The sequence below is a fragment of the Protopterus annectens genome, chromosome 4.part0 (assembly GCF_019279795.1).
Source record: "Protopterus annectens isolate FY-2018-M chromosome 4.part0, PAN1.0, whole genome shotgun sequence".
Lineage (NCBI taxonomy): Eukaryota > Metazoa > Chordata > Ceratodontiformes > Protopteridae > Protopterus > Protopterus annectens.
In genome coordinates this window covers 296,115,968-296,130,556 of record NC_056733.1, presented here as the reverse complement: position 1 = coordinate 296,130,556, position 14,589 = coordinate 296,115,968, and the positions used below count along the sequence as shown (strand labels likewise).

Here is a 14,589-nt window from a genome sequence, read left to right as displayed (position 1 = left end):
TACTATAATGGTGAGTTGCTTTTTGGTTGCATCATTTGCATTTGAATTTCTGTAAAATTAGTTCTGATTTTCAGGTGTCTTGAGATCTTGTTACCTTGGCATCCATATGGGCTGCCACAAGGTTAAGAACTTGAGACCTTTGGTTTATGTCTGATGTGAAAGACAGCACCTTAAAAGTACAGTGTTGTCTCCACCCCCCCCCCCATAAAAGCCTGCACTGTTTATTTTGTAATACATATCTTGAGTTCCATTTGACCTTTCAAGTGTCATTGATGGCAGATGCACAGCCATGCAAGAGCACTGCTTGTTCATCCTTGTGCTTTCCATCATTTTACTGGTACAGGTGAATTTTAATGCAAAAGGAAAGGTTACTTAGGAAACAGGCCAACACGGAGGGACTCTGGCTGACCAAGTTTGCAGACGACTGCAAGCTGGGAGCCATTATTAACTCCCCACGTGATGTAGACATCCTGCAGAAAGGCCTCACTGAGACCAGTGACTGGTGTCAACCATGGCCTTAAGCTTATTGCCAAAAATGTGTTGTCATCCCCTTTGGGGAAAAAACTCAGTTCCCCCTAATTACCACATCGATGAGAGCCCACTGAACACTGAAGGTGTTTATAAGAGATCTGGGGACACAGGTTGACAGCAACCTCTCCTTCGACCACCACATTACCACTGTGGAGTCAGTCTATGTGGCACATCTGATTACCAAGGGTTTGCATCCAGGAAGAAAGAGGTCATCATCTCTCTACTCTTCCCTCATTAGGACAGTCTTTGAGTATAATGCTCCATTTGGCATGTACCTCACTGGATGCATGCAACAGCTGGAAAGGCCACAAAAGTACCAAACGAAGAGGATCCTAGGCCTTAAACGCATGTCCTACATGGACAGACTCAGAAAAACTCCCGCTATTCTGTCTCATATCGTCTACTAATAGGTGGTCTCTGCTTGTCTTACAAAGCCATGTCTGAACCAGCTCTGTTAGAAATGCTACATATAAAGAAATCGCAATCCCTCCCCACCACACACTCCAGAGACCTCCACCTCATTACCACAATCAACAGAACATGCTGGAGGGGACAGGTTCATAACCCAGAGACTGCCCATGCTCTGGAATAGACTTCCCATATGTCAAGCAGAGCACCTCACTGGTCATCTTCAAGAGAATTCTTGACGAGTGGATGGGAAGTAGAAAGTTCACCCTGGGGATCACTCCAGTGGCTCTACTTGATAGAGGCACTGGGAACTAACGTATGCCGACACGATGCCAGGGCACTTTAATGGGCTAGGCTTATAAAGGCTCCAGGGCCACTAGCCTAGTACACACCTATGATCAAGCTTGCACAGGTGTACATGTCAATAAAATGCTGTTAGTGTAGGGTTGTTTAATTTTTTTTTGAGTGAGTATTTGGATCCTCCTATGGGTGATAACTGGAAGGTAGAGCATGCTAGACACACATGAAGTCTTTGACAAATGCAGAGAAATAGGTTAGGTTCCTACCCAAACAGAATTGAATGTAATTTTGAATGTAGCATACGTTTAATGTGTAATTAATTGATTTTGTAGCAAGTGCATGCTAAAAATCACATTTTGTCTGCATGTTACTGTACCAGAGATGTATATGGTATGTCTTCATATGCTTTTTAAGTACAGTGAAAAGATCATGATGCATGTTTTGGAGAGAATGTGTGTCTTTGAGTATGCACATTAAAATGTCTGTATGATATGGTGATGAGCTACAAAATAGTATATGTATTGTGCAAGAAAAGTATTTTAGACTTCTTGCACAAAAACAAAGCTTAGAGGTGTGACACTATTCTAGGTACATGTAGTAGAGTGTTTTGGACTCTGGTGTATAGGTTTTGGATATTCTGCTATGCTGCATTTCATCACTTCTACTTCAGTGATCTTTATCTGCTGTCTTTAGTTACAAGTTAGTATCTGGCATTAAAGAGCAAGGCCGCAGTTGTTTTCCATTGACCTAAAGCATTGCTTTGGAAGACATATTTTTGTACAAACTGCTTTGCGTCCAGGGAAAAGGCTGTAAACTCTTGATATCCTATTCATTCAGTGCGTCCGATCCGACATGTGGGCCGTGGAATTGTCTGATCTGATCCAGCAGTTTTAGTGCTCCAGCGCAGAGACCCTTCAAAAATCCCTATGTTAAGTTGTCAATCTCGCCTTCATTCTTGCTTGATGGGTTCGGAGCCGATCCCTCGGCTCCGACTCGGCACTTGCTAAGCTCGAGAGTCACTTTTACCAGCTCGAGGCAGCCCCATATCCCATGATGCAAGGCGGTAAGTACCCAGATCTCGTTTGCCGCTTCGCTTATGAGGTCCTCCTTTTACCAGCTCCTGGTAAGTGATTCACTTTTTGAATATTTAAGCCCCTTTTTCTTAAAAAACCCTTAATTATTACTTATTAGTTAATTTTTTACATTTTGTGACAGAAAATCCCTGTCTTTTCTAATTTATTTTAGTCAAACTTTACCCATCCCATCCCCTCCCTGTTAGGGTGTGTGTGTTTTTTTATACAAATACCTTTTGGTATTTTATTTAAGTTAATTTTTTGACTGGTGTGTGTGTGTGTTTGTGTAAAGCACCATGTCAAAGGAGAGGGTCTCAGGTTTTAAGAAGTGTGACTCGTGCTGTCAGAAGATGTCTCTGACAGACGGTCACACTTCTTGCCTGTATTGCCTGGGGCCTCTTCACCTGCAGGACTCCTGTGCTATTTGTCATTCCTTCAGCCAGAGAGTCCTGCAGGAAAGACGTAACAAACTGATCCTTAGGGGCCTTCTTAAGCCGGAGGGCTCTCCGGCTAAGTCGGCTCCATCTAAATCAGTTAAATCTTCCAAGGCCCAGGCTTCTGTGTCTAAGCCTGCTGCCTCGGCTCCGACTCATTCCGAGTCGAGATCGGCTCCGGCTGGAGCCGATTCTGGCTTAACAATGCCTTCGCACCGATGGCTATCGGTGCCGAATCTGTATTGACCACTTCGGTGTCGGCTCCGATCGGTTCCGACACCCATGTGGCACAGGCATCTGTGTCGGCTCCGATCGGTTCCGACACCCATGTGGCACAGGCATCGGTGTCGGCTCCGATCGGCTCCGACACCGTTACTTTGGTGGCTGTATCGGCTCCGGCTGGAGCCGATACATCGAGGCTTCCTGTCGGCTCCGGGGAGTCGGCTCCGACAGGATCTATAGTATCGGCTCCGATGGCCCATTCCCGGAAGAGGGCGAGGGCTCCTTCCTTGGAGCCGATACTTTCGCTCCGCTTCACCTCTTCTTTCGGAACGGAGCCATCGGAGCCGATCTTCAAAGTCATCCAGACTGTCAGATCATGACCTAGAGAGAGTGGTCAGTAGATTACTCAAGTCACAGGTACTGGCCCAAATGTTACATAGTCCGTCTCAACAGACGACTGTTGGTCCACACCCCGTTACAGTTCCTCCTTCAACTCTACCCCAGAGCTTGGAGTTGGAGTCTTCGAATGGTTACTGCTACGGCTGGAGGACGGATACCCCTTCTTTTCCTTCAGCCTCTACTCTTATCTCCTCTTGAGACCTTCCTTAGAGGGATTCGGTGGTCGGGCTTCCATGGTCTCCTCCGAGGGGGTGAGTGGCATCGGACCCTTGTCCGAGCCCGCTCTTCCCCTTGGAGCCTCGGCCTTGGTGAGCTCGGCTCCGACATCTGCCTCGGAGGCTTCCCTTTCGGTGGTCCCTGGAGTTCCTAGCTCTTCGGAGCGGGTTCTCTCGGACCTGCCTGGGAGGGGAGCATTCGAGGTGGTGATGAGTGTACTGGCCACTGGTATCAGTCAGCAGTCTGTTCCCGTAGCTCCTCCCTCTATAGTACCTGTTGACATCTCTGCCACTTCTCTTGCTACAGGACCCAGAGATCCTCCGCCTCAGGTTTCCCCTTTGGGAATTTCCCCCTCTTCCGAGGATTCTCCTGATGTTTCGGGAGATCCTCCTAGGAAGAGGACTTGTAAGAGGAAGCATGTAGACTCCCCCAAGTCTGTCACTTCGGATACTGACTTTGATGAGTCAGAGGGATCCCCTAGATCCCCCTCTGAGGATGTCTCCTTCTCAGACATCCTAGAACTCCTGAAACAGAGGGGAAACTGGCCCACCAACAATCCCTCTGAGGATGAGTCAGTATACCTAGAGGCGTTTGGATCTCGGCCCTCCACCTCCTGGGTGTCTCCGCCTTCAACCCCCTTATGCAGGTTATTGCACGAAGGCGTGGGCAGCTCCTGACTCTGTAGAGCCAGTCCCTAGGAGGCCTTCAAAATTTATCACTGCCCGTGTGACAAGCAATTCCTCACTAAGGGTGTCCCGCTGATGCCATGGTGGTGGCTGCGGCCACCAAAAGGAACTTGCAGATCCTTCCGTGCCGCCCATCCTCCTAATAAGGACTCTAGGACCATGGATAGGTACGGTAAGCGGATGTTTTCCTCAGCGACCTTTGCTATGCGTTCGCTGAATTACCTATGTCACTTCACCAGACTCCAGAGGGATATCCTTAAGGAGCTGGGTGAAGTAGTTCAGGATCCTACAGCTGCAGGGGCTCAAGAAAAAATTGCTTCACAGCTAGGAACCCTCAATTCCATTGCAAACTCCTCCATGCGGCTAATATCTTATGCTGCGGATGGAGCGAGTAGAGCCGCAGGTACAGGTGTGGCTCTTAGACGCCAAGCCTGGATGCGGCTATGATTTTGCGGATCCCTTTAAGGCGTCCTTCACAAATTCTCCCTTTGATGGGTCAGCTCTGTTTGGCCCTCAGGTGAAGGAAACCTTGACCAGGTGCGAACAGGACGGCAAGACTCTTTCTGCTGTTGGAGTCCATTTTTGCACCCCTTCTAGACCTTATCCCAAAGGACAGAAAGGTGGTAAATGTGGTTCCGAATCCCAAGGAGTCACGCGATTCACGTGGTCAGTTTACCCCTAGAGGCAGAGGGGTAACAACAACAGACGCCGCCTAGAGGCAGAGGGGGTCCGAAAAACCAGGGAAACAGGGAGCCTCTCCCTGACAAGCCCTTTCAGCATCCCTGAGGTGTTGCCCGGCTGTCCCTCCTTGGAGGCAGTCTGGGGAAGATTATCACTGTACCCAGAAGCCTGGCATTCCCTCACTCAAGACAGTTGGGTACAGTCGATCATATCCAAGGGTTACACAATTCCTTTCGAGGAAAGTCCCTTCCCCTCAAGTTCCCTTCCAGACGTACCACCCGGTCTAAGGGAGGTTGCAGAGTTAGAAGTCTCAAAACTACTGCAAAAAAGTGCCATTCAGCCAGTTACAATAGACCATTCAGAGCCGGAATTTACTCAAGGTTCTTTTGGTCCCCAAAAGACGGGAGACTGGAGACCAATATTGGATCTCAGCAGACTCAACAAGTCTGTCAGGAAGACAAGATTACGAATGGTCACTCTTCAGTCAATTCTGCCCTTCTTACAGAAGGACAACTGGATGTGCTCAATAGATCTTCAGGATGCACTATCACATCAAAATTCACAGACGCTCCAGGAGATTTCTCCGCTTTCGGCTGGGGTCCAGTCATTTCCAGTTCAGAGCTCTGCCCTTTGGTCTCACTACAGCCCCAGAGTGTTCACCAAATGCATGGCAGTGGTCACGGCTCACCTGAGACGCCAAGGATTCCAGGTGTTTCCGTATCTCGACGACTGGCTCCTGTCAGCCACCACCAGGCATCAGCTTATACAAGCCAGGGATTACACAATAGACCTTTGTTCTCATTTGGGCATCTCAATCAACTTGCAAAAGTCATCATTATCGCACTGCCAGTCTATTACTTTCATAGGCGCAAACTTAAACACTGTTCGATGTCAGCTACCCTTACAGATCAAAGAGTTTCAGACATTCAGAGTCATGTCAGGATCATTCTGGCCAGCAAGAAAGTACAGGCCAGAATGGTTCTAAAGGTATTAGGTCTCATGGCTGCGCCATCACTCTTCTTCCCTGGCTCGATTCTACATGCGCCTTCTTCAGTGGATGCTGTTCACACAATGGTCATACCAGCAACTTCCAATGCCACCAGATTCTGGTGACACAGATATGCAAAGAGCATCTTGCTTGGTGGATCACATCGCCTCAGGTTCACCAAGGCAGGTACTTTGTACCCCATCCCCGATAGCCACTGTCACCACGGATGCCTCCCTGATCGGGTGGGGGTCATTATCAGGGCAGCACGGTTCATGGCACGTGGCAGCCGCTCGAGTACCATCTGCACATAAATGTCCTGGAGATGAGAGCAGTGCTTTTAACGTTGCAAGCCCTCAACGACTTTCTTCCCGTAGGGACAATTGCAGTCCACACAGACAACATGTCTGTAGTTTGGTATATCAACAAACAGGGCGGAACCAAGTCCTACCCCTTGTGTCGAGAAGCGCTCGGACTATGGCAATGGGCGATCTCCTCTCATCGGTTTCTGGTAGCAACGCATATCCCTGGGAAAACCAACATTGTAGCGGACAGATTGAGCAGAGCTATTCTCATGCCTCACGAGTGGTCTCTCAAGCAATCTATAGCGGAAGAGATTTTTCTGGAATGGGGTCGTCCATGTTGCGATCTTTTTGCTACTCCCCAAAACGGCAAATGCCCAGACTTCTTCAGCCTCTTCCCTCTATCAGGCCATCCCCCAAGAGACGCTCTGACCCAGGATTGGCCCCAGGGACTTCTTTATGCCTTCCTCCATTTCCTCTGATCCCTCAGGTGATCCAGAAAGCTACCGCTTTGAGAGCCAAATTGATTCTCATTGCCCCTTACTGGCCTCGACAAGTTTGGTTCCTGCTCCTCCATCATCACCTTTTGGTGCAGCCGTGGCATCTGGACCCAGTGCCAGATCTTCTGATTCACCAATCGGGTCAGCTGCACCAGTCAATCCCTTCTCTCAACCTCACAGCATGGTTGCTCCACTTCCTTCCTTAGCCAGGCTTCCTTTGATCTCTAACCCAGTTAGAGACATCATAGTAGCTTCTAAAATCCTCTACCAGGAGGATTTATACAAGCAAATGGAAACGTTTCTCTTATTGGGCTAAGGCCCAGAATATTGATCCTTTTACTGCACCTGTTCAGGCAGTCCTGGACTTCTTAGCAGAGATTTTTCATGCAGGCTCCTCTTCTTCCACAGTCAGAGTTCAATTGGCTGCTATTTCCAATTTTCATGTCGGGATAGCAGATCATAATGTTATGTCCCATAGGCTCTGCAGGGCCTTCTTGAAAGGAATTTTCCTACTAAAGCCTCCAATCAGGAATCCTCCTCCTCAGTGGGATCTAAATTTAGTGCTGACATCCTTGATTCTTCCCCCCTTCGAGCCAGCTGTTTCTTGTTCCCTGAAATATCTTTCTTGGAAAACTTTATTCCTTGTGGCTATTACATCTGCCAGGAGGGTGTCTGAACTTCATGCTCTTTCGGTTCGACCCCCCTATTTGGTTTTTCACAAAGACAGAGTATCTTTGAGAACTAACCCATCCTTTTTACCTAAGGTCGCTTCAAAGAACAATTTGAATCAGTCCATTGATCTCCCTGTATTTTTCCCTAACTATTCAGATAGAGCTGAACAAAAGCTACATTATCTTGATGTCCACCGTCAACTTAGATATTATTTGGACAGAACAAAAAAATTTAGAAAATCTGATCAACTTTTTGTTTCCTATGCGGATAATAAAAAAGGCCTTCCTGTTTCTAAAGTGACCTTGTCCAGATGGCTTTCTTCGGTCATCTCTGAAATTTATACTCAGGGGAAAACAGCTGTGCTCAAAACCTAAAGCACATTCAACTAGGAGCTTAGCTACTTCCACAGCTTTTCAAGCTAGACTTCCTTTGGACACTATTTGTGCAGCGGCCACTTGGGCTACTCCTCACACTTTTGTTTCCCATTACAAATTGGACTTGGCCTCCAGGGACAGAGCCAGTTTTGGCTCTACAGTCCTCAAGAGTTTGTTCCATTGAGCCACCCAGGGTAGAGGTGCTAGGGACGCGGTCCCATCAAGCAAGAATGAAGGCGAGATTGACAACTTAACATTAAGAAGTTATGTACCTACCATAACGTTCCATGTTAGTTGTCTTCTCACTTCTTTCTTGACCCTCCCTCCTTCCCCCTGGCCTGGACAGACCTTGTTATAAGAAACTGTTATGCTGAAGACCATTCAGACCTGGTCTTTCTTCCATCTGTAAGTTTTCTTTCTTCCTTTGGGAAGTATTTTATGCTTGGTGCTATTGCCCTTTGTCAGCAAACGAGATCTGGGTACTTACCGCCTTGCATCATGGGATATGGGGCTGCCTCGAGCTGGTAAAAGTGACTCTCGAGCTTAGCAAGTGCCGAGTCGGAGCCGAGGGATCGGCTCCGAACCCATCAAGCAAGAAAGAAGGCGAGAGAAGACAACTAACATGGAACGTTATGGTAGGTACATAACTTCTTATTTCTGTAATCCCCCCCCCAGTTGCCTCTGATTTCATTTGCCACCTGTGTGACTGGAAGCATGATCACTGGCAGTGAAGTGCTCCACCTCTTCTCAGACTATGTTTTTTTTGTGCTAGAAATTTATGTATAGTACTTACAGTTGCTATCAGCCTTTTAGTGTAGTTTTATACAACTTTCATAACATTCTTTCTAATATCTCTTCATATCGATAGCCCATGTGGTATTTTCTAATACTTTTTTTCCTGTCTGTCTCTTTTTTTCAGTGTTTAGTATTAGATAGATAATTGTAATGTTAGTGATTATTAATGGAATGTGTTTATTGAAATTACTTTGGGAAGAAATCTTTTTAGTAGTTAAAGTATAGTTCTGCCTAGCTCCTCTATACCATTAGAGTGCTGGTTGTTAACAGTTAAATTGAGATTTGAAGAATTTAATATTTGGATTGGTAATTGCTAGTTTTTCTGCTTGTCCACAATGGAGATGCAGTGGAGATGCAGACCAGATTTAAGAAATGCTTAAAGTACGGGCACAAAATCCTGCCACAAAACTCCACGACTTGTCTATGTTATGTTTAGGAGTTGCTCATTTTTCTGCTAATTTGCAATATCTATCCTGTTTTCAGGGCCAGAGCATTGGCAGATAGGGAAGATAAGTTTAATAAAGGGTCTCCTGTCGCTGGATCCAGAACCAACAAAATAAAAAAGGCTTCTCTATCTATAAAAGAGGCTTTGTGATTTATTGGCTATGCCTTCTGCCCCTAAAATTCCAGTACTGGAGTAACACGGAGCCTAGACCCCTACATACACTTATCCATCAGAACATTAGTTTTGTTTTGTTTTAGTTTAGAGCTGCAACATGTACTGTATGTTTTGAACATGTAGTGCTGTGCACCAGTTATTTAAAATGTGTTCTTGAGATTCAAGTGTAAAACTGCTCCTTGTGTTTGCAGCTCGATACTTTTAAAGTATTGATCTTCCATTGATTTAAAGTATTGCTTTAGAATACTTAAAAGTACAAACTGTTCTTTACATCCAGGAGAAAAGACTATAAACATTTTTTTTAAACAATGTCCTGCAGCTGTGTTCATAACTAGGTCCATCTGAGGGGACTGTATACTCCTTTTCTGTGTCCATGTGGGTTTTCACTAATAACCATTTTCCTCCCACATCCCAAAGGTTTGTGAGTAGGTGGTGGCAGTACTGCAGTATGCCCATAATTGTTTATCTGTCCTGTTGTGAAAGTCTGCCTCGTCCAAAACTGTTTTTTACCTGTACTTATTGTTTGCTGAGGTAGGCTCTGGCCCTGAATTAGTGAAGTGGTTATTAAAAAATAATGGCTAAAGTTTTGCAGCAAGGAAGATGGGATACATTGCTTTTTATTATGAATGTTTGTGCGTTTCTCACTTTTGCTTCTTCATCGTCCTTCATGTTGCAGAATTAAAATTTTTACACTGATACCGATTTGAACACTTTCATAATGTGAGCACAATGATGAAAGTAGTTGCTTTGAAAATCATAAAACCATATGTTGTACAAGGCATACTACATGTGGTTGAATATTACTGGGGTGGGGGTACATTACATGTATAGAATGTGAAATTGGTGTAAATATTGATGAATGGGTACGTAGTATTACTGAGGATCGTAGTGCATGATATGGATTTATCTTTGTGTTTATTTTTTTGACAAAGGTGTTTAATCGTCCATCCTTCTCTCTGGGCTGATGAGAATGGTCACAATACCCCTTTTGGCCTGGATTGCTAAATGGATCCATACAGAAGAAAAATCTGTCCATGGTATGTTATTGACTAGTTTGCTATTGCTGTTTAATGTTTACATAGTGTAGTGTAATAGGAGAAGTACCTGAAGATGAAAGATGGCCCTTTAACCCACATGACTGAATGATGTACTTAACTGGAATCTAATTTGAGTATGGCTGTTGATGCTTCAGGGCACAGAACATTAGTTTTTGTAGAGCTGCACCATTTAATGTATGGTTTGAGCTTTGGTACACCAGTTATTTAAAATGTGTTAGTTTCAAGTCTAAAATTGCTCCTTGTATTTACAGCTTGATATTTTAAGGGATTGAATAAAGTTTTTTTTTTCACTTTAGCCTGTTTCAGTAGTAGAGTTCAGTTTGACTAAAATGCACCTTTTATTACTGCTTGGATCTAAATCCCTTATTACATGATGGATGCCATCACTAATTTGATCTATCGGGAAGTAGAACACCATTCTGGTAGACAATTGTATAAATGCCATTTTGATTGAAAAAGTACAGTTCAAAGAAATACTTGGCCAGAATTTGTAAACACCTTTTTTTCTGTGTGACATGCTAATAGCTTGTAAACAGTTTTTCCCTTGAGGTGCAAAGGTGCAGAGGCATCAGAACCCCCCCCCCTCCCCCATGCAGCAGCTACATTTTAAACTGAGTAAAATTCAACCTGGTGTGCATTGTTGCACTCTTGTTTATTCTCCCCGCTGTTTCTATTTTAACACTAGTAGTGATGGCTTTTCTTTGAAAATGTAAGATGTATGTTTTTCAGCACTATATGTACCATTGTGAGGAGACTGGCTGATGCAATGTCCAGCTTGAATTTTGCAACATCTTAAACTATTTGCCATTTGTAATATGCTACCAGTGTGGGATTTTGCATTCCAGTAATATTAAGCTAAATTATAACTAAAAATCTAGGTGCACTCAAAAGTAATAATCCTTAGTACACATTATGAATATACATACTCTGCAAGCCAGCCATTGAGTGTTTTAAATAGCTTATGATAGGAGGATTTTTATATGCTGAAGTATAAGGCCACCTATATAACAAACTTGCAGTGAAACAGTGGCAGTCTTTATTAAACCATTTTTGCAGGGGCTGGTGCATCCTGTCATGTGGGGGGTAGGGTGGGGCTATACCCCCACAACCTTGGTGCTTTAATTCAAAGATTGCCGAAATTTGGAGAAAAGTGAATCCTTCAAGATACCACTATTTCAGTTGTTACCACTGTTTCAGTGTTTGTAACTGTATGTTGGTGTCAGTCACAGGTTCTCGCAATTAATCCTAGCGCTTTTTATTAAACAGTTCTGGCAGTAAGTGCAGAGGACTAAGGATATGAGCTCTCAACAAGCTTCTGCTTGTACTCCATTTGAGTCGCATAGTTTCCATTTGCTGACACTGATTACTGAACAAGTTAGTTAAGCAAGCGGTTCTCTGGTATAGCTTGGAAATTAGGCTAATACTTGTTAATCTAATGAATACCATACTTGTTACGAACCTAAGATGTGCCTTGTTGGGAGATGTACATAATTGTTAAAAATACAAAATGTGTGACCTGTTTAAGAAAACTTTTGAAGTAAACATGTCCGTCGGGTTCCAGATAGAAAATTTTAAGCTTAGAATTAAATGACACGTATAATTTACTTCAACATTGCAGAGTAATTTGCCAAAGCAGTGTCTTTCAGCTTTTCCCAGTTAGGAGTCACCACAGCGGATCACCGGTCTGCAGATTGATTGGCAGTTGTGATTTTACGGTGCCCAACCTTCACAGAAGACATGCACACATGCACCTACATGCATGTTTTTAAAACTCACTGTACCGCAATGAGGATGTGCAGACTCTGCACAGAAGGAGCTCCAGCCGAGAATTGAACTGGAGAACCTCTTGCCGTGAGATGACAATGCTAACCGCTGCACCTCTGCTGCTTTGCAGAGTAATTTACCAAATACCATAAATTCTCTTCCTTAGGAATGCTTGGAATTTTCTTGTTCATCTTAAAGGGCAGAGTGAAAGTTGTTCAAGTTGGCTAAGAAATACAAGATGTTTTTCATTCTCATTGTTGCAGTAGCCTGTGGAAAGTGTCCTGCCAAGGACTCCGCACCCAGCCAGCTTGCCAAAGCACTAACTCCCCTCACTATCACTCACTCTGGCTGCTAATAGGCTACACCCCTTTTAAAGGGAAAATGTTAAGTTGTCAATCTCACCTTCATTCTTGCTGGATGGGTTCGGACCCGATCCGAGACTGCCTATACTAAAGCTCGAGAGCTATTTTTACCGGCTCGAGGCTACCCTGTATCCCACAATGCTAGGCGCTAACTACCCAGATCTCGTTTGCCTCTTCAGCTGCGAGGTTGCGTTTTTGCCGGCTCTCAGGTTAGATTTGTAAAAATCTTTTCTGGTAAGGTTTTTTTCCTGACCTTTTGTAGTAATAGTTTTTCTATTAGATCCACTTTACCCCTCTAGTGTATCCCCACCTTAGATAGTTCCCTTTCGGGTTTGTTTCTAACTACTTCTCGTTACGTACCCCACTCAGTAGATTACTAGGCCTTCAGGCTAATTTTTATTTTAAATTTTAGTTTAATCTTTAGTTTAATTTAGTTTAAAATTCTCTATTTGTCAGTCTAAATAGTCTCAGTCTCTGTGTGCGTGTGTGACTAGACTGAGTAAGTTTGAGTGTGGGTGTTTGTTGTGTGTGTGACTTGTCATCCCTGTCAGGATGTCTAAGGATTCCAGGGTTTCAGGCTTCAAGAAGTGTGACTCGTGCTGTCAGAAGATGTTTCTGACAGACGGTCACACTTGTGTTTATTGCCTGGGCCCTCTGCACCTGCAGGACTCTTGTTCTGTCTGCCATGCATTCAGTCCAAGAGTCCTGCAGGAATGCAGAAACAAGCTTATTTTACAAGGCTTGTTGAAACCCGAAGGTTCCCCGACCAAGTCTTCGGGCAAACCTTCGAAGCCCACAAAACCGTCTGCTCCCCGTACTGCGCCTTCGACCAGTGGTGCTCTTAGTGCTCCTACGTCGGCTCCCGCTGGAGACTATGCTCCCAAGACACAGTCGGCTCCGATCGTTGCGTCGGAACCGTCTGTGAGCCATAAGTGCACCAGGTCTCCTTCTTTGGAGTCAGTCCATTCGGCTTTGAGATCTCCTTTGCTTTCGGAGTGGAGCCATCGGTCCCATTCCTCTCGGTCTTCCAGGCTTTCGGAACACGACCTCGAGAGGGTGGTTAGCAGACTCCTTAAGTTGCAGGCACTGGCCCAGATGCTTCAGAGCCCTTATCAGACAGCGGCTATCTCCATTCCATTGTCGATTCCTCCTCCGACTCTTCCTCTGAGCTCGGAGCCGGAGTTCGTGGGAGCCGGGACAGTCGACACGTCTGAGCCGATACCACACCTTTCGGCTCCGATCTCTTCCATGATTCCATCCTTGGAGGGATCCGGGTGCCGGGACTCCCTCGTCGGCTCCGAGGGGGCGAGTGGCATCGGACCCTTGTCCGACCCTGTTCTCCCTCTCGGAGCCTTGGCGCAGGTGGGTTCGGCCCAGATATCAGCCTCGGAGCAATCCCTCTCGGTGCCGGGAGGGGTCCTTATCTCTTCGGAGTGGGAACCTTCTTCCCTGCCTGATAGGGGTGCCTTTGAGGTCATGAGGAGTGTGCTGGCACCTGTGCCTGCTCATCGGTCAGCTCCCTCAGCTCCTCCCACTGTTGTGCCTGCTACGGTCTTGACCCCGATCACAGAGATCCAATGCCTCAGGTGCCCTCATTGGGAGCATCCTCCTCTTCCGAGGCCTCCCCTGATCCATCAGGGGAGCCCCCTCGGAAAAGGAAACGTAAGAGGAAGCATGCAGACTCTCCTGAGTCCATCACATCCGATACCGACTTGGATGAGTCGGAAGGGTCCCCACGGTCCCCCTCTCAGGAGATCTCCTTTTCTGACATCCTTGAGATCCTCAAGCAGAGGGGGAACTGGTCTACCCTCAATCCTTCCGAGGACGAGTCTGTTTACCTAGAGGCTTTTGGTTCTCGCCCTTCCACCTCCTGGGTGTCTCTGCCCTTTGACCCCCTCATGGAAGTGGTGGTGCTGAAGGCATGGACGGCCCCTGACACGATGGAACCTACCCCACGGAGGCCTTCAAAATTTATCACAGCCCCTTCTGATAAGCAGTTTTTTTAACCAAGGGTGTCCCTGTTGATGCCACCGTGGTGGCGGCGGCCACTAAGAAAGAACTGGCTGATCCTTCACTACCGATCCATCCTCCTAATAAGGAATCTAGGACTATGGATAGGTAAGCGGATGTTTTCTTCAGCTACCTTTACCATGCGGTCACTGAATTACATGTCCTTTCACCCGCCTTCAAAGAGACATGCTCAAAGAA

General features: G+C 45.8%; 1 protein-coding gene across 1 annotated transcript in view; it reads right to left on the bottom strand.

Moving 5' to 3' along the window:
- Positions 1-9,866, bottom strand: part of LOC122800247 (coiled-coil domain-containing protein 157-like) — a 257,664-nt gene extending 247,798 nt beyond the window's left edge. The window contains exon 1 of the mRNA XM_044069738.1: positions 9,843-9,866. Coding sequence (XP_043925673.1) covers positions 9,843-9,866 — 24 coding nt within the window. The remainder of the gene's footprint in view (positions 1-9,842) is intronic.
- Positions 9,867-14,589: the final 4,723 nt, after the last annotated feature.